General features: G+C 48.0%; 2 protein-coding genes across 3 annotated transcripts in view; one reads left to right on the top strand and one right to left on the bottom strand.

Annotated features, from left to right (window-relative positions):
* Window positions 1–211: 211 nt before the first annotated feature.
* On the bottom strand, window positions 212–12,055 carry ECI1 (enoyl-CoA delta isomerase 1). Of its 2 annotated transcripts, XM_080981248.1 has the most exons (8): window positions 11,897–11,946; window positions 9,192–9,277; window positions 8,945–9,061; window positions 8,268–8,395; window positions 6,978–7,124; window positions 3,973–4,094; window positions 2,070–2,248; window positions 212–641 (listed from the first exon to the last, which is right to left on the bottom strand). In XM_080981248.1, exons 4-8 carry the CDS (start codon window positions 8,382–8,384, stop codon window positions 475–477), a joined length of 732 nt encoding a protein of 243 aa, XP_080837374.1. In that variant the 5' UTR covers window positions 8,385–8,395; window positions 8,945–9,061; window positions 9,192–9,277; window positions 11,897–11,946; the 3' UTR covers window positions 212–474. The 2 variants fall into 2 exon arrangements, with proteins under 2 accessions (XP_080837374.1, XP_080837373.1); XM_080981247.1 differs by lacking the exon at window positions 9,192–9,277 and having other exon boundaries at window positions 11,897–12,055.
* A 1,045-nt stretch (window positions 12,056–13,100) lies between these two features.
* The window catches only part of PARN (poly(A)-specific ribonuclease), a 46,589-nt gene continuing 37,112 nt past the window's right edge, over window positions 13,101–22,577 (top strand). The window contains exons 1-9 of the mRNA XM_080981066.1: window positions 13,101–13,266; window positions 16,021–16,098; window positions 17,581–17,660; window positions 18,842–18,909; window positions 19,007–19,088; window positions 19,286–19,346; window positions 20,518–20,683; window positions 21,876–21,941; window positions 22,201–22,239. Of these exons, the coding sequence (XP_080837192.1) occupies window positions 13,248–13,266; window positions 16,021–16,098; window positions 17,581–17,660; window positions 18,842–18,909; window positions 19,007–19,088; window positions 19,286–19,346; window positions 20,518–20,683; window positions 21,876–21,941; window positions 22,201–22,239 (659 nt within the window). The 5' untranslated portion in view covers window positions 13,101–13,247. The remainder of the gene's footprint in view (window positions 13,267–16,020; window positions 16,099–17,580; window positions 17,661–18,841; window positions 18,910–19,006; window positions 19,089–19,285; window positions 19,347–20,517; window positions 20,684–21,875; window positions 21,942–22,200; window positions 22,240–22,577) is intronic.

Here is a 22,577-nt window from a genome sequence, read left to right as displayed (position 1 = left end):
CAAGAAGATCCAGAGGTGTTGCACAAGTCAGGGCTGGGGCACCTAGTAGCCTTCCAGCTGCTTCTGGACTACAACTCCCATCATCCCCATCCAGAATAGCCAACAGGATGGTTCGATGGGATCTGTAGTTCAGCGGCATCTGCAAGGCCAAAGGGTACTCAGCCCTGGCCCTAAGCCTATGGCTGCAGTTAGGAAGAGACCAACCACAGCCTCTCTTTTAGTAATTTATTGACCGTTCACATTTTGCGCAAAACTGATTCTTCCCACGTGCCCAAAGAGCGAGCCTGTGGCCTAATGTGCCCCTCGCAAAACGGGCCTCAGCCCCACTTGCCCACAACCTGAGATCCAGCGTCCAAAGGAAAAAACCTCGAGAGCAAAACTCTGTGCAAAAGGCACCAGCTGGGAAACAAAGGCGCTTGAGATAAACAGTGATGAGGTCACGGGACCAGGAATCAAGGCTGCTCCGCTCCCAGGTCAGGCTTTCTTCTGCTTCAGCATCTGCATGTACATCTGGAGGGACTTCTGGATAGAGTCCCTGGAGATGAAGCGCACAAAGTTCTGGATGTCAGCTTCACGGTGCGCCAGGAGGTGGTCCACTGTGGGCTTGCGCATCGAGGATTTGGAAAGTTGGCGGGCATGGTCTGGGTAGCAAGAAGAGAAAGAGAAAGAGAGAGCGCATGTTGAATTGCGGCCCAGTGTCATGGACGCATAGGACTGCTGGGAACAGGACCGTCTTTACCCGAGGGTGCAAGGGGTGCGAGGCACTTGGGCGCAGATGTCTGTGAGGCACCAGCTGCCTGCCGCTGAAGCCGCCTAAGCTCTTAATTATCTACCTGTTATGAAATAATAAATAATTTTGATCAAGCTAGAAAAACAAAATACAGTCATACCTCGGGTTGAAGTAGCTTCAGGATAATTATTTTCAGGTTGCGCACTGTGGCGACCCGGAAGTAACGGAGCACGTTACTTCCGGGTTTTGCCGGTCGCGCATGCGCAGACGGTCAAAATGACATCACGCATATGCGCAGAAGTGGCGAATCGCGACCCATGTTCGCTTCCGGATGTGAACGGGGCTCCGGAACGGATCCCGTTTGCATCCAGAAGTACCACTGCACATATAGGTAATACCGAAATGTATACCTACTGTTTCACTAAAGGGCTTTCGACTTTGTGCGCTCATCTACCAAAGATGCGCTGCACCAGCGGTGGCGCTTGTCATTCGCAGTGGCGCTGCTTGTCAGACTTGGGGGCGCTGGGTGGATCTTTGCACCCCGGCAGCGCATATGCTAAAGACTCCCCTGGGTGGGAGGCACCAGCTGGGGAACCCCCAAAAGGAACCCATAAGGGAAGAAGACTTAGAGCCTGGGCAGTGCTGGTGGGACGATGATGGGGGGGGCGGGGGAGACTGGAAGGAGGAGTGTCAGAAGCTGAAAAGGTAACAAGGTTTAGTGAGCAGGAAGAGACTGCGGCAGAGAGAGGCCCAGAAGCAGAGGCAGAAGCAGAGGCTAGAGAGGAGCAGGGCCAAGAGGCAGAGATCAGGCAGGCTGTTGAAGATGCCAGGGGGTCTTCCCCTCCTGCTGCGACCAGCTCCCCTCCCCCCTGGTCTCCCAGAACCTGCAGAGGTATGAAGAGGGAGGAGCAAAGACAGACAAGGTGTTTGAGCCTCAGATAGCTTGGGAAGGAGAAGACTTGGAGACCAGGGACTTTTCAGTTCCCACAACTGCCTACTTAGGGAAAGCCCTACTGGGAAGTGGTTTTTTTGTTCATTTGAATAAAGAATTAAGTTTACTGATATCTTGCAAGTTATTGATGACCTTCTCCTGACCCATGTGATTGGAAGCCTTTCTTCCTGGAGCCTGCTTTAAGCCAACCCTCCCACCTTGCTGCCAATTCCCTCAATTACTGCCAACAGACCTTTCTTTCACCACTAGGGTATGAGGCAGTATGGTATAGTAGTTAAAGCAGGGTTGGTCTGGTACCAAGGAAACCTTCCCCACTATAGGACGTTATTTGTTTTGGAACGTGTATTTGTGGTGCAGGATTCTGGGGGCAGGTGTGGGCTGCCTCACCTGGAACGGCCAGCCACTGGGCCATCACCTCTGCAGCCACCTTCTGGATATTCTCTTCGGGCGCCAACTCATCCACGATGCCAATTTTGAGGGCATCAGCAGCAGGGTATAGGAGTCCCAGCTGGATGGACCGGTCCGTGGCTCTGTGGCCAATGGCATTGACCATTGTGTCTTTAAACCTGGCAGAGAGAGAGAGAGAGAGAGAGAGAGAGAGAGAGAGAGATAACTGAGACCTATCAGCACATGTGGTAGAGCTGCTCCAAGAGAAAAACGTTCTTGGACAAAAGGAGTTTCTGAGAGCTCATCGATAATTATTTTTATTAAAATTTACATACTGCCCTTCATCTGATCACAGCGTAGCACATAACAACAATAACCTGCTGCCTAAATATACATTAAAAAGGCCATAGGTTTTTTTTAATCAGCAAAAGGCTGATTAAAATGGCACCTAAAGATATGTAGTAAAGGCACCAGGGGCATGGGAGAAGAGGAATATTTTTGCAAGGCACCTAAAAATGTATTATGAAGGCACCAGGAAAGCCTCCCTGGGAAGAGCATTCCAGAAACGGGGAGCCACTACAGAAAAGGCCCTCTCTTGTGTTGAACACCCTCCAAATCTCTCTTGGAGTGGGCACACAAAGAAGGGATTCAGACGATGATCTCAGGGGCTGTGTTGGTTCCTACGGGGAGAGGCCGTCCTTGAGGTGTAACAAATGAGCCACCCCTCTCTTTGCCTGATTCTTTAGATTTGGATTGAGATCTGAATAACAAGGAGCTAATCTTGTGTTCTTTGGCAGCAGCCTGGGCCACTGTCACCAAGTTTTGAAAGACCTTTGATCTGAATAATCTCTACTATTGGTATTCCAAGACTTGGAAAATCGCCAGTCTGGAGGAAAAAACCAACCCTTATGTACTTTGGCCTTTGCACACTTTTGGTTTATGTGAGGGTTGTTTTTTTCCTCCAGACTGTATTCTAATTTTATTTTATATACAAACACAGTTAGCTCAGGAGCCTCGGCCCCACAGGTCTATGTGAGTTTTGGGATTTAGTACCGTTGAAGGTTACTTTTTATCTTCTTTTTCTTCTGGGGGGAAAAATGGCAATTTAGACCATTGGATTCTTTCAGTATTTATAGATTACACAGCCTTTTCTTCTCTGTAGGTTTTATTATTGACTCACAGTGCCTGTATTTTCCATATCTATTGGCAATTGTGACAACGAATCTTTCTCTCCTCTCATTTTGTCCTCTCTACCTGCCTGTCACCAACATCGTTATTATTAATTAAATTTGCATACTGCCCTTCATCTGTAGATCTCAGGGCGGTCCACAACGTAAAATACAGTATATATAAAAAAACAGAAAATGTGTAATAAAAATAAGAGCAAAAACAAGCGAATAATCCCCCAATCATTATTGAAGTGCAGTAAAATGGAGGGAGGCAGGAGAGACATTCAAGCAGGAACGAACGAACGACAGGCTAGGTAGCGTAGCCAGGAATTTAAGCTGTGCTTAACATTATTATTATTATTATTATTATTATTATTATTAATACCCCACCCATCTGGCCGGATTTCCCCCAGCCACTCTGGGCGGCTCCCAACAGAATTAATGAAGATAATAATAATAATAATAATAATAATAATAATAATAGATAAAACATCAGACATTAAAAGCTTCCCTAAACAGGACTGCCTTCAGATGTCTTCTAAAAGTCAGATAGTTGTTTATTTCCTTGACATCTGATGGGAGGGCGTTCCACAGGGCGGGTGCCACTACCGAGAAGGCCCTCTGCCATGTGGTTGGCTGTGCCGGGGTTCAGAGAAACCCTAGAGAAGTTGCAGCGAATTGCACCCCACACCCCCATTCTTCTTCTTCTTCTTCTTCCTCCTCTGCCACCTCACCAGAAAGGGGCAACGATTCCCAGCTTCGTCTCATTCAGCCCAATGCTGTACTTGGGATTGTCGGCCATGATCCTGTAGTCACAAGACATTGCCATCAGGCAGCCGCCTGCGGGACTGGAACCCTGGGAGGAAGAAGAGAACAGGAAATCTAGTTCAAGGGTGGAGAGCCTTAGGCCTGGGAGCAAAGGTGGCCCTCTGGGTCTCTCTATATGGCCCTTGGAACTCTCCCCAGGTCGCACCCCTCACTGGCCCTGCGTCACACCCAGAGTGTTTCTGCTCCGTTTATTGTAAACATTTGGTTAGACCACAAGATGTAATGCTGTAATATAATAAGGAAGTATGTCTAAAGTATAATACAAAAATTTATTAAGGAATTATAGACTGTATATATAGGAAAGGTAAAGGGACCCCTGACCATCAGGTCCTGTCATGGCCGACTCTGGGGTTGCGCTCATCTCGCTTTATTGGCCAAGGGAGCCGGCATACAGCTTCCGGGTCATGGCCAGCATGACTAAGCCGCTTCTGGCAAACCAGAGTAGCGCACGGAAACGCCGTTTACCTTCCCGCCGGAGCGGTACCTATTTATCTACTTGCACTTTGACGTGCTTTCGAACTGCTAGGTTGGCAGGAGCAGGGACCGAGCAACGGGAGCTCACCCCCTCGCGGGGATTCGAACCGCTCACCTTCTGATCGGCAAGTCCTAGGCTCTGTGGTTTAACCCACAGTGCCACCCGCGTCGTATATATAGTAATCACGCTTAAATAAGAGCAATGTAGAGAAGCCAGAAGAGGGGTGGAGGGAAGTTAATTTGGATAAGATATAGATTGAAAGGAGAATAATATTGTTAAGCTGTATTGTGTTTAAGATATTTGGAAAAAATTAATAAAAATTATGGCGGGGGGGGGGACAGAGTGTTTCTGCTCAGCTGGAATGTGCCCTTGAACAATCGCTTGTCTGGATGGTGAGAGAGGGGTATGCAAATAGGTGTAACATGTGCAACCATTGCTCCACCCCTTTGTGACTTTGGCCCCTCCCACCGCTGGCATGGGGAGGAAATGTGGAAAGTATTCCCCAGCCGGGCTCTGCTTTGTCCCCAGTCGTCTCTGCATCCTTGGCCCTCGGCTGCCTTTTGCTGCATCGCCTACTTACTGCAAATCAGTCCTCCCAAGTTACCGTAGTTTGACGCAGCCACTATGGCTGGCTGCCTCACTCGATCATTGGCAGAGGTTTGCCTCGTCTGACGGCCCCAACTGGGAAGCCAAACATTCCCAGTAAGGGGAATCCTCTGTGCCCAAGCCAGCAACGTGTTAAAGAATGGAGGGCCAAGTTTTTTTTTACCAGTAAGATGTGGTGACAGTCACCAACCTGGATGGCCTGATCCTGCAGGGCTCTTCTAATGTGCTTATACTTTGGTTGTTGACATTCTACTGCAGTTTCGGGGAAACGAACAGAGCAACGATACCAGTTTTGTTAAGTTTCTGGTTTAAAACTAAAATGATGATGACCCCGAGCTGCAACCATCACGTGTGCATTTAAATAGCTAGTCCAGGCTTCCTCCACCTCGGCCCTCCAGATGTTTTTGACCTACAACTCCCACGATCCCTAGCTAGCAGGATCAGTGGTCAGGGATGATGGGAATTGTAGTCTCAAAACATCTGGAGGGCCGAGGTTGATGAAGCCTGACCTAGGGTATTTTAAATTGTTTGGATACTTAGATCAGGTATAGGCAAACTCTGGCCCTCCAGATGTTTGGGACTACAATTCCCATCATCCCTGACCACTGGTCCTGTTAGCTAGGGATGATGGGAATTGTAGTCCCAAACATCTGGAGGGCAGGAGTTTGCCTATGCCTGACTTAGATCGTTGAAACAGGGAAACAACCAGCTCTTTCTTGAACTCATCATTTCCTTGTTTTATTCCTGGGTAAACCTGCCTGGTGACATAACCATTCTCAGGTGATGTTATCAGTGTGTATTTTTGCCATTTAAAATGGGGCATTATTTAGATGGTGGTGGGGCAGTACCTGAATTTATGCAGACCGCTGCATGGGAAATGCATCCAGAAGACCAAATGTATCAAGAAGCGAGTGACCTGACAGGTTTACCCTTCCTGCCTCTGTTCCTTCCCCACTCTTGTTAAGTTTCTGATGGTGTGGGAACAGTCTTTAATGTTCTGAAAACGTTGGGAAGAGGTGAAGCCCCCCCCCCCCCCAGCTGCCTTAATCAGTTGTGGATCAGTTGTGCTGGGTACCTTCTTAGATGTTGGACATTGTTTTGAGAAAGTGAGGCATTGGGAGGGAGTGGCGAATGGATGATCTGCACGTAGTCTTGGAAGCCACACAGGCTACCTATAAAATGGGATGGTTTGGGCAGAGTTTCTTGGAAGCTGGTGCACAGACTGACCGGCCGTGGGGCTTCAGCAAAAGCAACGCAAAGCCTCCGGAGCGCGGGGGGAGCTCTCCCTTTGTGCTTCAGAGGCTTCGTGTTGCTATCGCTGAAGCCAAGGCGCCTGCATTCGCTCCATAGGACGTATACACATTTCCCTTTCATTTTTGGAGGGGGGAAAAGTGCATCCCATAGAGCGAAAAATACGGTATTTTGTATTGCTTCTGAATCTCATTTTAAAAGACCCACCTTGCCTTTGGCAAGACAACCGCTGCTTGAATTGCACTAATTCCTAAACCCACCCCAGGTCCAAGCCTGCAGCGTTACAATAGCTATACATTCATGTCTGAACTGCACCGGGGTGTGCTTCGAATAGCCCATTGAGCAAAGAGCTAAAAACAGTAGCGGCTTATCAGTTAGGGCAAATGGGGCACTGCCCCACCGACCGCACTCTGCTCTCACCTGCCTGCCTTCTTGCTTACCGCTGGTCAGTGGCTGGCTCTGACTGGATCTGGCGCCCCCTACTGTCGGCCTCCCTGCCTTCCACCCTACCAGCCACCAGCGGCCACTGGCTTAAGGTGATTCTTCTGGAGGGATAGGGAGTAAATAAATGGAACTTGCATTGACAGCTGCAATGGTCACCAGGCTGGAATTGTACAGAGTAATCCACATCTGCTGCACGGCTTTCCAGAACTCGGCGTAGTGCTCCTCGCTCTTCCCACACATCTCCGTGATGTCCAGGCCCCCGGAGAAGATTTTGGGGACAACCTGGGAAAAGGAAAAGGATCTGTCATAGCTGGCAACGTGCCTCCCTGATTCACGCCACGCTGCTTCACTCTGAAAAGTCCTATGGGCCGTTTTTGCCCAGCTCCCAGAAAGAGGAGAGATCTTACGATACAATACGATAATCTTTATTGTCATTGTCCTATACAGAACAACAAAATTGAAAAATCTAACCTGGTTAGCCCCCTAAAAACTCTGATACCCCATTTTTAAATACAATATACTCCCATAGAGACTCCTTAAAGGTAAAGGTAAAGGGACCCCTGACCATTAGGTCCAGTCGTGACTGACTCTGGGGTTGCGGTGCTCATCTCGCTTTATTGGCCGAGGGAGCCGGCGTACAGCTTCCACGTCATGTGGCCAGCATGACTAAGCCGCTTCTGGCGAACCAGCGCAGTGCACGGAAACGCCGTTTACCTTCCCACTGGAGCGGTGCCTATTTATCTACTTGCACTTTGACGTGTTTTCAAACTGCTAGGTTGGCAGGAGCAGGGACCGAGCAACGGGAGCTCACCCCATCGCGGGGATTCAAACCGCCGACCTTCTGATCGGCAAGTCCTAGGCTCTGTGGTTTAACCCACAGCGCCACCCGCGTCCCCTTATAGAGACTCCTTACACTGTGTTTAAAACCAAAATGGCATTTGGGTAGAAACTGTTTCTCTAGTCCTAGTCTTTATAACCCTGTACCTTCTTCCAGAAGGCAGAAGCTGAAAGAGATCATTTCCGGGGTGCGCACTATCCTGCAGCTTTCTTATGGCACTTGGAAGCATAGATTTGATCCAAGGTGGGAAGAGTGCACCCAATTATTCTCTCCAAAGTCTTTACAACTCTGGACAGCATTGTTTTTCCCCTGACAGTGCAGCTCCCAAACCACACACACAGAACATAAGTTAATACACTCTCCACAGTGCAATGGTAAAATGCCATCAACGGGTCCTTTGAGAGGTCTTGTATCCAGGGTTGGCTGGTGCTAAGGGTTGGCAGGGTTAGGCACCTGTCAATCATCATCATCATCCCTGCCTGTGCAATGGACGCTCCCACCCAGCATAGCTTGCCCCCCACCAGCCAGCAAAGATGGACCCAGAACCAAATGGACGATTGCTATTTTTTTCTATTTGTCACCCGTACCGAGGTCAGGATGACACCGCGGCACGCTTTGTTGTTCTCCAGCTTTTCCAGGCTTATGGAAAGCTCCGTCAGAAACTCCAAGCTAAAGCTGTTAACCGGTGGGCTCTTCATCTTCATCACTGCTACCCCTGAACGAGAAACACAAGGAAACAAGAGTTGCTGCCAGAGATTAGGAAGTCCACCTACCTCAGTGTTGTCTACACTGACCAACAGCTGCTCTCCCGGGTTTTTGGACCAATTCACAAAGGATGGATCTATTATTGCTTCCCAGCCGTGACAGCTAAAGAGAACCTGCATGTACAGAAGCAGTATACCTATGAAATGCTGTGTGCTGGGAGCCAACACACTCTCCCAAAGAATCCTGGGAACTGTAGTTTGCGAAGGGTGCTGGGGCTTGCGGCTCCATGAGGGGTAAAACTGCAGTTCCCAGGATTCTTTGCAGGAAGCCATGTGCTTAAAATGTATGGTGTGTACGCCGCCACTCCTTCAAAGAACCACACAAAAGGATGTGGATAGCTCAGTTGGTTAGTGTGTGGTGTTGATAACGCCATGGTTGCAGGTTTGATCCCCATAAGGGACAGCTGCATACTCCTGCCTTGCAGAGGGTTGGACTAGATGATCCTCAGGGACCCTTCCAACTCTACATTTCTATGAAATGCAAGCCTGGGGGGGTTTACCTGTGCCCTCATCCAGTTCCACCAGGATCTTGTTGTTGCTGAACGACCTCCTCTGGACAGCAGGGCATCTGAGTCTCTGGGCGGCAGCTCGGCTATGTTGAAACTGAAGTAAAGAACCTGGGGGGGGGGGGGGGAGAGAATCCAGATATTACCAGCTTGTCGTTGCCCAGGAGAGTTGCAGCTCAGCAGCTGAGAGCCCACTGCCTTGGGGTGAAAAGAATCAACATTTTAGGAAAGGAATCTTTGCCTTTTTTATTCTTTCTGTTGCTCCTCCTCTCATAAACAGCTTTTCAAACTTCCTTTCAGAAGTGGCTTTCTACATAGTTCAGGCTGCTGCTGAAGAAACGAGGGCACGCTTTAATTTTAAAGCACATCCGAATAACGTTCTTTCCCTCAAAGAATTCTGGGCACTGTAGTTTACTCCTCAGAGTTCCAATTCCCAGCAACCGTTAACAAACTACAGTGCCCAGAATTCTCTGAAAGGAGGAATGTGTTTCGAATGTGCTTTAAATGTATCTTGTGTACCTGGTCTTTTGCTCTAGATGGGTTTTCCTTTTGTAATATTGAATTTATTCTGTATTGTTTATTTTTTGTTATTCAGAATTTACTGACATGTTCTGTATTTTGTAGACATGCAGATCACAATTTCCAACAACAATGCGTTGACAGGAAGTTGTTTTATAAACAAGTGTTTACATAATGAACTGACAATTTCCATGGATTCCTGCTGAACATTGAATTGTGACCCCAACATGGCAAAAGAAACCAGGAAAACCCTCTGAAACAATGAAAAATGCCCTCGTCTCTCCCTTCTTCCAACCATGGTTTCTGGTGAATCGGCTGCTGCAGACCAGCAAAACACAAACAGCAAGGCTTGTTTAAGGCTGCTTATTTGTTACAGAACTACACACAGGTTTGGCTGCTTGGATATTAGAGGTCTCTGAACAACTCGGAACCCGTTCCGGTACTTCCGGGTTTCAGCGGTCCGCAACCCGAAAAAACACAGCCTGAAGTATGACTGTACATGGAAGTGGTAGTACTCTGGTGGAGGACATGTCATGATCCTTCTGGGGTAGTTTGTCCATCTTTGGCCCCCACCCTGCACTCAGCTCTCAGCTGTGGCTCCTAGAAGCTGTCAGCATGCGACAGCGGCCACAATCCCAGGAACGGCTTCGACTGACCAGCTAAACCAGGTGAGGTGAGCCCAAACCCTCGGTGAGTGTGGCATGAACATATGAGAGTGCTGGAGGTGAAATAGTTAAACAAGTTGCCCAATCAGAATCCATGGGGTGGAGTCAGAGGGACTATAAAACCAGCTCTGGGAGCGCAATCGTTGGGAGTTGGGTGGTTGGAGTGGAAGACTCTGTGAGGAGGTTGAGATAGTGTAGCGAAATAAGCTGAGTCAGGAACAGTTAGGGGCTAGGAAGACAAGTAAATATCTGAGAGGTGGTTTAGTGAGTGAGAGCAGGTAGCAGAAGTTATAGGTCTGGATAGGTACCCCATGAATGTAATTGATCGATACCGTTTATGAAACCACACGCTTGTTAAACTGCAATAAATAAACAGAAGTTTATGTTCCAATTTAACCGTGACTGGACTCAGTATTGTACCAGGTAGGGCCTTGGTGGTGGCAGCGAGAAATAAAGTGGTGGCACAGGGATCAATAGACGGTGAAACGTCCGGGGACCCTGTGTGATTGCCACAGTGAGTGCGCCACTTCCCCTGTGTGTGAAGACAAACTCCAGCAGTTTGAGAAGACCAAAAGTGGGTCCAACGGTCAAGAAGGCCGTTCCTGCACATGCCACAGAAGGAAGTGAGTGGCAGATGGGGCTCACCCACCTAGGAAAACTCTAGAAGGAAAACTCTGACCCTAAACCTCCGCTGCCTTGTGGGGTATCTTCGGAGGGAAGAAAAGGCTAAGGAGTAAACCCTACACAAATCTGGAGTCCCTATGGTGGTTGCAGGGCTCCTTCCAGCAATTCCTGCAGCCAAGTTGGTGCCAAACGTCTTGCTCTGCTTTCCTTTGGACCAGCGATGCTGAGAGGGGGGTCTTGTCATCTGGTCAGCCCAGGACCCCCCCTACACACTCCCCAGGCGTAAACACCCGCTCCCAGTCACACTCCATTGTCTCTAGAGACAGGCAGATGCCAAAATCAAAGTACCATACAGATGAGGCCTTACTTCCAAGTGAGAACACACGGAGGAGGCTGTGCCTCAGATTAGATGTCCCTGATCCCAGGCAAAACGCCCCTTCCCTTAAAATCTGCTTTAAGTTGTTTTCTCGCTGGTCCCCTTGCTGCGAGAAGCCAAGTCACAGGGAATCAGGCAGAGGGCCTTCTCAGTGGTGGCACCCACCCTGTGGAACACCCTCCCACCAAATATCAAAGATAAAAGCAACTACCAGACTTTTAGAAGACATCTGAAGGCAGCCCTGTTTAGGGAAGCTTTTCATGTTTAACAGACCACTGTATTTTAATATTCTGTTGGAAGCCGCCCAGAGTGGCTGGGGTATAAATAAATTATTATTATTATTATTATTATTATTATTTTTCGGATGCCGATGCTGCCTTGCACAGGTTTTGAAAAAAGCTTTTAATGGGGTTGTCCTGCTGATTTCAGAGCAGACTTTGATGTTAAGCATTTAGGAAGGAAACGGAGAAAATACATTGCAATCCTTTGAGACGCTCCCCTAAGTTTCGCTGAACTAAGGGGGACTTGCTCCCGAGTAGACGAGGCTGCCTGCTGGCCTTCCGAGCAGGCCTGAGGCCCAGCAATGGTCTCAAAGTCACCCTTGCCAAGGTGGGCTGGAAGGGGAGCAGAACGGGGAGCCCCCCCCCCCGCAACCCGCCCACTTCACGCCCCTCGATGCAGCCGCAAAGCCGGCGCTTTGCATTCCCCGGAGCGCTTCTTGCAACGCCCCGACGGCGCGGACCGAAGCGCGCAGCAGCGTACCTGAATAGCGGAGCTGCTGCCAAGCCCGGGACACCGTCGCTGCAGCCGCCATGTTGCACGGGAGGCTGGAGCAAGAGGCGGAGGAGGAGGAGGAGGGTTGGCCCAGCGTGTCGAGGCCGAGATCCGCCCCGGTCGCGCCCCTCCGACGGCTTCTCTTCCTGCCCACCCGGAGGAGCTAGCAGAATCCCTCCACGAGGACTAGCCTCTGGCCCGGGGCACGACTGCGCGGTATCCTTGGTTGCGCGGTTACTCGCGAGTAAGGCCGCGCCGAGTTGCACCCGAGGATGTTGCCTGACCGTGCTCGTCGTCGGGCTGCAAGATCGCCCGTGTGGCAGGGAGTTCCGTAGACAAAAGTGCCTTTTGGGGATGGAAGGATGGCATCCGCCTGGCCTTGCCTCGCTCCACGCTTGTGGCAGCCCAGGAAGGAACTGGCCGCGGGACGCCCGGACATTTTACTTATTTTACCATTTAGTATTTATTTCAAGCACGAGCCTGAAATCATACCCCGCTTTTCGCCTGTGTCTCAAGGTGGCTTGCAAAAATTATAAAAAATAAAACACCCAATGCACAGAATTTAAAACGTCGGAAAACCAAGGATGTTCGTGGTATGTTTTTCATTACATTTTTGAAACCTCTCTTGTAAACTTTGCTGCACGCCGCCCTGTTCGTTTACACAAGGGGAGGTCTATAGATATACAGTATAGATCTAAGAAGAGCACTCGTGGGGCAGAGACCTCCTGAAATAAAACTGGTTTTGACCTCGACGCCGGAAACTTTGCAAAGGACGGCGACATGCCTGTTCTTTCCCATAGGATCGGGGCCCCTTTCCACTGGAGGCGCCTCGACCCCCGAGTCCTGCTTCTAATCCACTAACGCTGGAATTTTTAATTTATTTTTTAACCCTGAATCTGCTCATGCACTCATCTGCTCATTAACTTTCCCGTGCACGTGTCGGACCAGGCGGTGCACAAAAACCTGGGGCGCCTTCACCTCTCGGGATGCCAAGATTCTCTTGCAAACCCATCAAATCAGGGCAGAAAGGGGAAGGGCGGCGGAGAGGCTTCAGGGGACTCCGCTGGGCATGCGCGGGGCGGTTTTGCGCACGCGCCTGGGGAAGCAGCCTTCGAACGGCCCGCTTCTCCCCGGGAGGGGGGGGTGTGGTCACGTGGGCCGCGTCACGCTCTCGGGCCAGAGGGGAGGGAGGGGGGGGTCGGAGGAGTGGGGTTTGTTTCCGGAAGTGCCCGCGCTTCTGCTGGGCCTGAGCCGAGGCCTGACCCGGCCCGCGGCTCTCGCTGCTGCTACTGCTGCTGCTGCTGTCGCTGAAGCCGGAGCCGGCCAGCCAGCCGCAGGGATGGAGATAACCAGGAACAGTGAGTCCGGCTGGGGTCGGGGAGAGGGTCAGCCACGAGAGCGCCTCTGAGCATATGCAGAGTGGCCTCCCGCCGCCCCTCCTCTTGGCTGCCCCTCAAGGCAGGCTGAACTTCCTCCCTTGGGGTGGGGGTTGGGGGGAGGCCGAGAAGGAAACCTGACCCCCCCCCCCAGAACAGGTGGGGGGTGGGCAGAGGCCCAGATCCTGCCCCTTCCTCCTGCTGCTCAGGCTGCCCCTGATCCCTCCAGGCTGATATTTCCCCCCTCCCTCCCCACACATCCTTTATAATGCCCCCACCCCAAAAAACCCACAACACCCCCCATTCATACCCGAAGGCTCTCCCTTTGCCATTTGCTTTCCCACATTGCCCCCATTTAGTAGTGCACTTAATGTATTATATTGTGTTTTAGGTGGTCTGTTTCCTTCCTTCTCTACTGATTATTTGAGATATATATATATATATATATATATATATATATATATTGCATTCCCCCCCCCCCATTTTATTTTATTTTTTAAAAACACGACCAGCTACAATACAAGAGGAAATTGATAGAACTGTGACGCTGAGCACCGTGTGCGTATCTGCAAAAAGCCTCTTCTCTGTGTCATGGATGGGAGGGAAAGACCCCTCTGTTGTTTTCATCAGCTTAAAAAAAAGAAGATTATGCTGGAAGGAGAGAGTCCGCGTAGATCTTTTCCCAACAGGCTTGTTTTGCTTGGTGGCCATCCATGTGCATCATGCTGGCTTCCGGTCTGTCGCTGCAGTTATGCGTTGTAGTATGCCGGCTAGGATATGATTTATAAGAAGCAGAGGAAAACAGGGAGGTGGAAGCAGGAGAAGATCAGTTTCGTTTTCTGCCTGATCTGTAATGCATCGGGCTGGCCACTGTGAAAACAGGATGCTAGACTTGATGGGCCTTTGGCCTGTTTCCACAAGGTCTCTTCTTCTGTGTGTAGGTTTAGTTGTACAGTTGGGGACAATCTGCTCTTATGTATCGCTGTCTCAACACTCACACCCCCCCCCCAATTTTGGGGGCATGCTGCTTGGAGCTTTCCCCTCCGGCCGCACATGTTGCAGCCCATAGCATGTGACAGAAAAAAATACTGAGCTACTGAAATGCAGTTTAAATACAGGGTTTTTTAAAAAAATAAAATAAAAAATAAATCAGTTAACTGTCATGCAAGAAGCTGGGTTTACAATTTTATTGCAACCTTGCTTTTTAATGACACCCATTAACAGATACGCTGTGGCCAGTAACTGAAATAAAACCATCCATTAACGGATACATTTCTAGTCTTCCAACGACCATTTTTGCCAGACAGTTCTATCCATTTACAAAGATTATAATAAAAAAATGAATAAATTCTCCTTCCTGTATAGAAGCATCTTTCATACAGGGACAGAAGACTTGGGTATGTGTGGCATTCCCATTTACTTCATCTTCTCTGGTAAAATTTACATGGCCATAGGGCAGTCGTCTCAGCTTCACCCATGTGTCTCCTCCCCCTTCCATAGGGTATCTATGTGCAGCACAGGTGCACTTTGTAATTCTTAATTAAAACAAACAAACGGAGGTGGCATTGGTAAATGGACAACATTTCCAACTTCCACCCTCAGACCTGCCCCATCAGAGTCCTACTAGGGAGTGTCTGGGCTGTGTGAATATAAAAATAGAAGAAGAGGCTACCCCAGATGTTGTTGGACTACAACTCCCATCCCTGGCCACTGGTCATGCTGGCTAGGAATGATGGGAGTTGTAGTCCAACAACATCTGGGGACCCACAGGTTGAGAAACACTGAGCTACTGGATCAGGCAAGTGGCCCATTTAGTCCAGCATCCTTGCTTTGTCTGACAGTAGAGATAGAACATAGCCATCAGGATTAGTAGCCATTGAAGTAGCCTTCAGATGTGAAGGAAATAAGCAGCTATCGTATCTTTAAAAGGCATCTGAAGGCAGCCCTGTTTAGGGAAGTTTTTAATATTTAATGCTGTATTGTTTTTAACACTCGGTTGGGAGCCACACAGAGTGGCTGGGGAAACACAGCCAGATGGGCCAGGTATAAATAATAAATTATTATTATTATTATTATTATTATTATTGAATTGCTAAGGATTTATTTTCATCCTGTCGGCATCACCTAGATCCATTTCTTTGTGAAATGGAAAGGGTTTTGTCATTTTCGCTATGGAGCAGAAATGTCTTTTTTAAAATATATGTTTGGAGGAAAGGATGGTGGGGCAGATAAGAAGCTAATGCAGGAGGTGGGGCATTGCACACTGTCAAATTGTCCCCAGTCATATCACGATGGACTCCGGTCCTGGAACATCTGGTGTAGGCAAAGATGGTCCCTGCGTTGTCTGTCCCACAGTAGCTGGAATGGGAGTGCTGATACTTAAAGCAACTAGAACATAATTGGACAATGGTGGTACTACATATTAACTGCAACCCATGAAAATGCCTAGGTCAGCCTTTCTCAACCTGTGGGTCCCCAGATGTTGTTGAACTACAACTCCCATCACCCCTAGCTAGCAAGGCCAGAGCTCAGGGATGATGGGAGTTGTAGACCAACAACATCTGGGGACCCACAGGGTGAGAAGTTCTGGCTAGGTGATCCTTAATGTGCTTGGTGAATGTGTTATTTCAATTACAGAGCTGCGAATGATTCTTCAGAGGTAGAGGGGCAACCATATGTGCTTTGCCCACTTTCATTTCTTGACATGGTCTGTTTCTTTCTCTCTCTTGCCTACAGATTTTAAGGACAATCTCAGCAAAGTTTATGAAGCTATCGAAGATGCAGACTTTTTGGCTATCGATGGAGAGTTTTCAGGTATGGTGTATTTCATGGAATTCTCTCTTATAAATGTAAAGATCTGAATTTGCAGCTCCTTGCGGATCGCTGCTCTGGAACACTGTTGCTTATTGATTATGGGGAGGCTGAAGGGATATTGGTAAAAGCCGATCATAGGATGCTCCTACACTTTCTGTGTTCTGTCTCTTGGGTGTAACAGAGAAATGATACAATGTGGTACATTTTTAGAGAGGGTGGGAAAAGATTGAGGGACATGAGGATTTCTTTTTTTAAAAAAAGAAGTGTTTATTGATTTATAGGCATTTGTAGCCCACCCTTCACCATGTGGTCCCAGAGTGGGTTACATAATTCTACTGTTGGAAGCTGTGTGCTTCTGAATATACCAATAGCCTGAAATCACAGTAGGGGAGAGTGCTGTTGCACTCAGCTACTGCTTGCATGCTTCCCAATAGACATCTGGTTGGCCACTATGAGAACAGGATTCTGGACTAGTTGGACCATTGGCCTGATCCAGCAGGCTCTTCATATGTTCTTATAATAATAATAATAATTTATTTATACCCCGCCCATCTGGCTGAGTTTCCCCAGCCAGTCTGGGTGGCTCCCAGTCAAGTGTTAAAAACAGTACAGCGTTAAATATTAAAAACTTCCCTGAACAGGGCTGCCTTCAGATGTCTTTTATAGATAGGATAGCTGCTTATTTCCTTCACATCTGAAGGGAGGGTGTTCCACAGGATGGGCGGCACTACCGAGAAGGCCCTCTGTCTGGTTCCCTGTAACCTCACTTCTCGCAATGAGGGAACCGCCAGAAGGCCCTCGGCGCTGGATCTCAGTGTCCGGGCTGAACGATGGGGGTGGAGACGCTCCTTCAGGTATACAGGACCGAGGCCGTTTAGGGCTTTAAAGGTCAGCACCAACACTTTGAATTGTGCTCGGAAACGTAGTGGAAGCCAGTGCAGATCTCTCAGAACCGGTGTTATGTGGTCCCGGCGGCCACTCCCAGTCACCAGTCTAGCTGCTGCATTCTGGATTAATTGCAGTTTCCGGGTCACCTTCAAAGGTAGCCCCACGTTGAGCGCATTGCAGTAGTCCAAGCGGGAGATAACTAGAGCATGCACCACTCTGGCGAGACATCTTCCAACCCCCAAAGGCCTCTGCAGAAAGGCCTGACATCGAAACGTATACAGTGATGAGGCCAAACGTACTTGTGGGTGGGCATCCTATAATCCGGGGCCACCACAGAAAAGGTCCTGTCATGTAATGCTGCCCTGTGAGCTTCACAGGACAGTAAAACTACCAGCAGCGTCTTCCCTGCAAATCTCAACACTTGGGTGGATCTATATGGTATGTGGTGTTCCTTGAGATACTTGGGGCCCAAATAATAATTTAGGGTGTGATTTAAGCATGCGCTGCAATCATTACGGATTAAATTTGTAATCCCATAGCTGCTCTAATGCATCCCTAAGAGGCTTGTTCAAACAACCTTTTTATACTTATTAGGAATTAGTGATGGACCATCTGTTAGTGCATTAACGAATGGCTTCGACACACCTGAAGAAAGGTATCAAAAACTTAAAAAGGTAAAAATCTTAAATCATTGCATTACAGTGCTTCGTCGATGAAATATTTTGGACACGGGGTTGTGACATCTGTGTGCCGGACAGACTTCTGTTGCCAAGTACAGCGCTGCAGGGAAACATTTTCAGTAAATAAAAATTCAGTGTTGCAAACCAGGCATAAAATTGAAGACTTTCTTCTGTGAATAATAGTCCTCTTTGGGCCACAAGCTTTTATTGGGTCAGGTAGACGGGTTGGTCTTGATACAATCCTGTGCACGTTTACTTGGGAGTAAGCTCCCTTGAACACAGTGGGACTTGCACAGAAGTGAGTAAAGGTGTAAACTTGTAAGGGGGTCTCCACATCCTCAGATATTTTATTGGAGGGCCCAAAGGAACCTGGGCCCCTCGGTGTTGGTCCCTGTGGTCGTGCTATTGCAGTCAGGCCCTGCTTGCAGACTTCTGATTGATCACTGAGAACAGCAGGCTCCTCTTGCATTCTAATGTGTGCATTTATTCGGTTCTCCCATGGTTTCTTTAACTGGAAAATAAATGTCCTAAACTACTTCTTCCCTTTCTCCACATCTTTCAAGAGCTTGAGATATTTCTGCTGTGCGTTGTTTATATTCTGTTTAGAAACATCCTGGGGTTTTGTTTTTTTCTAGTGACCCACAATACGGTCCTCCAGGTTTTGTTGGTCAGCATCTCTGACCAGTGGCCTTGCTGGCTGAGACTCAAGAGACCTGAAGTCCAACAGCATCTGGAGGACGTTGCATTGAATACTCTGGAGAAATTCTTGATTACTTCACACTTTCATGTACAGTGGTACCTCTGGATGCGAATGGGATCCATTCTGGAGCCCCGTTCGCATCCTGAAGCAAACACAACCTTTGTCTGCGCATGCGCAGGTCGCAATTCACCGCTTCTGCGCATGCGTGTGACGTCATTTTAATTGTCTGCACATACGCGAGCGGCGAAACCCGGAAGTAACGTGCTCCGTTACTTCCAGGTCGCTGCAGAGCATAACCTGAAAACGCTCAACCTGAAGCACATTTAACCTGAGATATGACTGTACAAAGTGCCTGAATTCAGTGGGAAATGTAGTTTAGTGGCCCTTTAAGTTTCGCTCTGCTTTGGGATTCCTGCGGCTCCTCTGAATGAATAACCGGACTGTTTAGATCTTATTTTTGTCTTGTCCCCTCCAGCATTCCATGGATTTCTTGCTGTTCCAGTTTGGCCTTTGCACTTTTAAATACGATCTCACAGAATCTAAGTACGTCGCTTTCTTGACTTGTTGATACTTCTAAAGCTTAGCATGTTGATAGCAACAGCCCCATCAACTGACCTCGCAAATCCTTTGCCTTTCCTAGGTACGTTATAAAATCGTTTAATTTCTACATCTTCCCCAAACCTTTCAATAGAACGTCGCCAGATGTGAAGTTTGTCTGTCAGGTTAGTGAGAAGCTTGCTTCATACGTTTTTCCGTTTCCCCCTTCCTTCTGATGCTGTAACGGGGTTGGGTGCAGTTCAGAGCAAAACCTTGCTCTGGGGCCCATGTTTTGTGTTCTTCACCACTTAAAAAAAATATCAACTTTCACTGGATTCAAGTAATGCATTCGCCTTAAAGCTTTTCTTGTTTTCTCTTCCAGAGTTCAAGTATAGACTTTTTAGCAAACCAGGGATTTGATTTTAATAAAGTTTTTCGCAATGGTAAGCTTCGTTTTTCAACTTGCCATAAAGTGTATACTCTCATAATACTGATGTTTCCATAGCTATAACTTCTACTGCCATCTCCCCATTGATGCGTCATCTCAATTGCAGTGAGCTTCTTCAGGATATTTGCCCAGCAAATGAACTGCTTCTAAAGCACCTGTAGAATTGCTGCTTCCAACTTCTTTATGCATCTGTAACAAGGGCCGTATACTGAAACAATGATTTGGCTTATGTGTTAACACAAAGCCATTGTTTACAGTGCTATATCCATGAATAGGAAGGATCCTGAACAGAGCTCTCTGCCTCCCACGTGGCCAGGAAGACTTTGCTAGTGTTTACTTCATTTTCCCTAATCGGAGTTTGTTGTTAGAATCATAGATTGTGGTTTAGAACTACCTCTGGTCAATTTCTCACCAAGTCAGCTTTAAACCATGAAGCTGGCTTGTTGAGAAACTGACCTGATTATTATTATTTTTTAACCCAGTCTCTGGTTCCTATAAAATGATACAAACCAGGATTAGGAGAAACTGGAAGTAAGTTGTTCTGACCATGTGGAAAGAAGTGGTGTGTGTGTGTAAACCCAAGTTTTCATTCAGGATCTTTCCTGCTTGTGTGTGTGTAACACTAAACAATGGTTTAGCATTGCCTTTCCCAAGCTGATGCCCTCCAGATGTTTGCTTGTTTAATATTACATATATACTCCCACCTTTCCTCCGTAGAGCTCCAGGTGGCACAAATGGCTCCCCTCCTCTCCGTTTTATCCTGACAACAGCCCTGTAAGGTAGACCAGGTTGGGAGATGCTGGCTGGCCCAAGGGGATTTAAACCCTGGTCTCCCAGGTCTACAGTCTAACCACTACATAATATAATAATAATAACCACCTTTTATTTATATCCCACCCTCCCCGGCCGAAATCAGGCTCAGGGCGGCTAACATCAAATCTCTAACATTAGTATAAAATCAAACAATAATCTGGAAGGTGTCGGGTTGGGGGAAGGTTGGTTTACCGATGCATGAGAACCAGCCTTGTCTGTTCCCAAGTTGCAGTCTTCACCCGATTTCTCCCTCCCTCTCTCTCTCTCTCTCTCTCTCTCTCTCACACACACACACACGCACACGCACACGCTTTGGGCCACAAAAAGCATCACCATTTCTCTCTCCTTTAAAGGAATCCCTTATTTAAATCAAGAGGAGGAAAGGCAGCTACGGGAGCAATATGACGAAAGGCGATCCCAAGCCAACGGAGTGGGGGCCTTGTCGTATGTGTCCCCCAATGCTTCGAAGTGCCCTGTGACCATTCCAGAGGACCAGAAGAAGTTCATTGAGAAAGTAGTGTAAGTGGAAAAAGCGATGCTCAAATGTTTTGATGTCCTCAGTTACTTCTGTATTTTGAAACCGATTCAGAGCAGCGATTTTCTGAACTAAGCTGTGTTTCTTTTTAGGGGCTGAATTAATTTATACCAGAATATATATGTGTGTGTGGTATGTTGGCTTGTGTGTGTGTGTTTTCGCATGTGTTCCCTCCCCCTCTCTCTCTCCACTTGCAAGTCAAGTTTTACTGACTGGTTCTCTGATGTTCTGAAACCTGGAGAGCTGTGGTTCCCAACGTAGGGCACACGACCCACATGGGTGCAATTTGATTTTTAAAGGGGGCAATTCGAGAATGAGTTAGACCAAGTTAAGGGCCTTTTAGCTTCCTCCACGTGAATAGGAGTTCGCTTTTTGAATAGTAAGAAATAATTATATGTCACGGCGGGGGGGGGGGGAGCATCAGGATTTTAGAGATGCTTAGGTGGGACATGGCCAAAAACAGGCTGGGAACCACTGCTGTAGAGAGAGGAGCCAAGCTTTGTGTTTTGGAGGTCCCCAGCTCAGTCCTCAGTCTCTCCACTTAAATGGCTTTTGGGAATGCATCATTGGACAATCGTCGCTTGAGATCTCGGAGGGCTGTTGCTAGAGTTGACTAGGGAGCTGCACTTGGGACAGAGCAGCTAACTGAATACTTTCAAACAAGTCTAATGTGTCTCCACCCCCATCGTTCTGCCCGGACACTGAGGCCTTCTGGCAGTTCCCTCACTGCGAGAAGCCAAGTTACAGGGAACCAGGCAGAGGGCCTTCTCGGTAGTGGCACCCACCCTGTGGAATGCCCTCCCACCAGATGTCAAAGAGAACAACAACTACCAGAGTTTTAGAAGACATCTGAAGGCAGTCCTATTTAGGGAAGCTTTTAATGTTTGATGCATTACTGTATTTTAATATTTTGTTGGAAGCCGCCCAGAGTGACTGGGGAAGCCCAGCCAGATGGGCGGGGTATAAATAAAAATTTCTTATTGTTGTTGTTGTTATTATTATTAGTAGTAGTAGTATTCCACCAGGTGGCTTGGGACCTGGGTACCTCTCACTGCTGGACTCAAAACTCCCATCAGCCTCAGCCATCATGGCCAGTTGTCTGGGATGATGGGAGCCGGAGTCAACCGTCACCTGATGAATGCAAATGAACCTTGCATATTTCTCTTCTCTTTTCAGAGAAAGGATAGAAGACCTCCTGCAGAAGGAAGAGAGCACAAATTTGGAGCTGGAACCATGCACAGGGTCAGTTCCTCTAAAAACATAGTTGGGGTCTTGGGCAGAGTTTATGGCAGGGGTGAGGAACAGCTTCCCCTCAAGGCTTTGCCAGGCTGTGGTCCCCAGCATCCCCAGCTGTTGGTCCCGTTGGCTGGGTTTGATGAGAGTTGTTGTACAACAATATTTGGAGTTCCCCGCCCCTGGTGCAGGGTGGGTGGAGAGAAGATAAAATAGGGAGCCACTCCTTCCTCTGGAAAGCTTAATCTCTCTCTCTTTCTCTCTCTAGATTCCAGAGGAAACTAATTTATCAGACGCTGAGCTGGAAGTAGGTTTTGTGTTGCATTGCTGCTAACTGTTGCGAAAAGAGAAGGGGTTAGGATAGTGGGGAGGAACTAGATTGAATAAAAAGTTAATTTTATTAGAAAGATGATTTTGGAAAACTGTTACAAGGTGATACAATGAAATTCAGTTAGGGGGGATTTGAGGAAGTCAGTTACCAATGTAAAGTGAAAATAAAAAAAATCCTTCCAGTAGTACCTTTAAGACCAACTAAGTGATGGGCTTCCATTTCATGCGGCTCAATGTGGTGCCTTCCATGGTTCCAGTTACAGATAGGTAGCCGTGTTGGTCTGCCATAGTCAAAATAAAAAAAATCCTTCCAGT

This window comes from Podarcis pityusensis (genome assembly GCF_964106645.2).
Source record: "Podarcis pityusensis genome assembly, chromosome: 14".
Classification (NCBI taxonomy): Eukaryota; Metazoa; Chordata; class Lepidosauria; order Squamata; family Lacertidae; genus Podarcis; species Podarcis pityusensis.
Note: the sequence above shows the minus strand (reverse complement) of the source record. Positions and strands in the feature narration are given on the sequence as shown.

Excerpts from the sequence above, each read along its gene's own strand:
- ECI1 (XM_080981247.1), bottom strand. The coding sequence starts at position 11,948 with ATGGCGGCTGCAGCGACGGTGTCCCGGGCTTGGCAGCAGCTCCGCTAT. Across the intron at positions 8,396-8,944 it reads GGAACTGGATGAGGGCACAG|GGGTAGCAGTGATGAAGATG; the intron begins GTAAACCCCCCC and ends TTTCTCGTTCAG. Across the intron at positions 7,125-8,267 it reads GCGGTGTCATCCTGACCTCG|GTTGTCCCCAAAATCTTCTC; the intron begins GTACGGGTGACA and ends TCCTTTTCCCAG.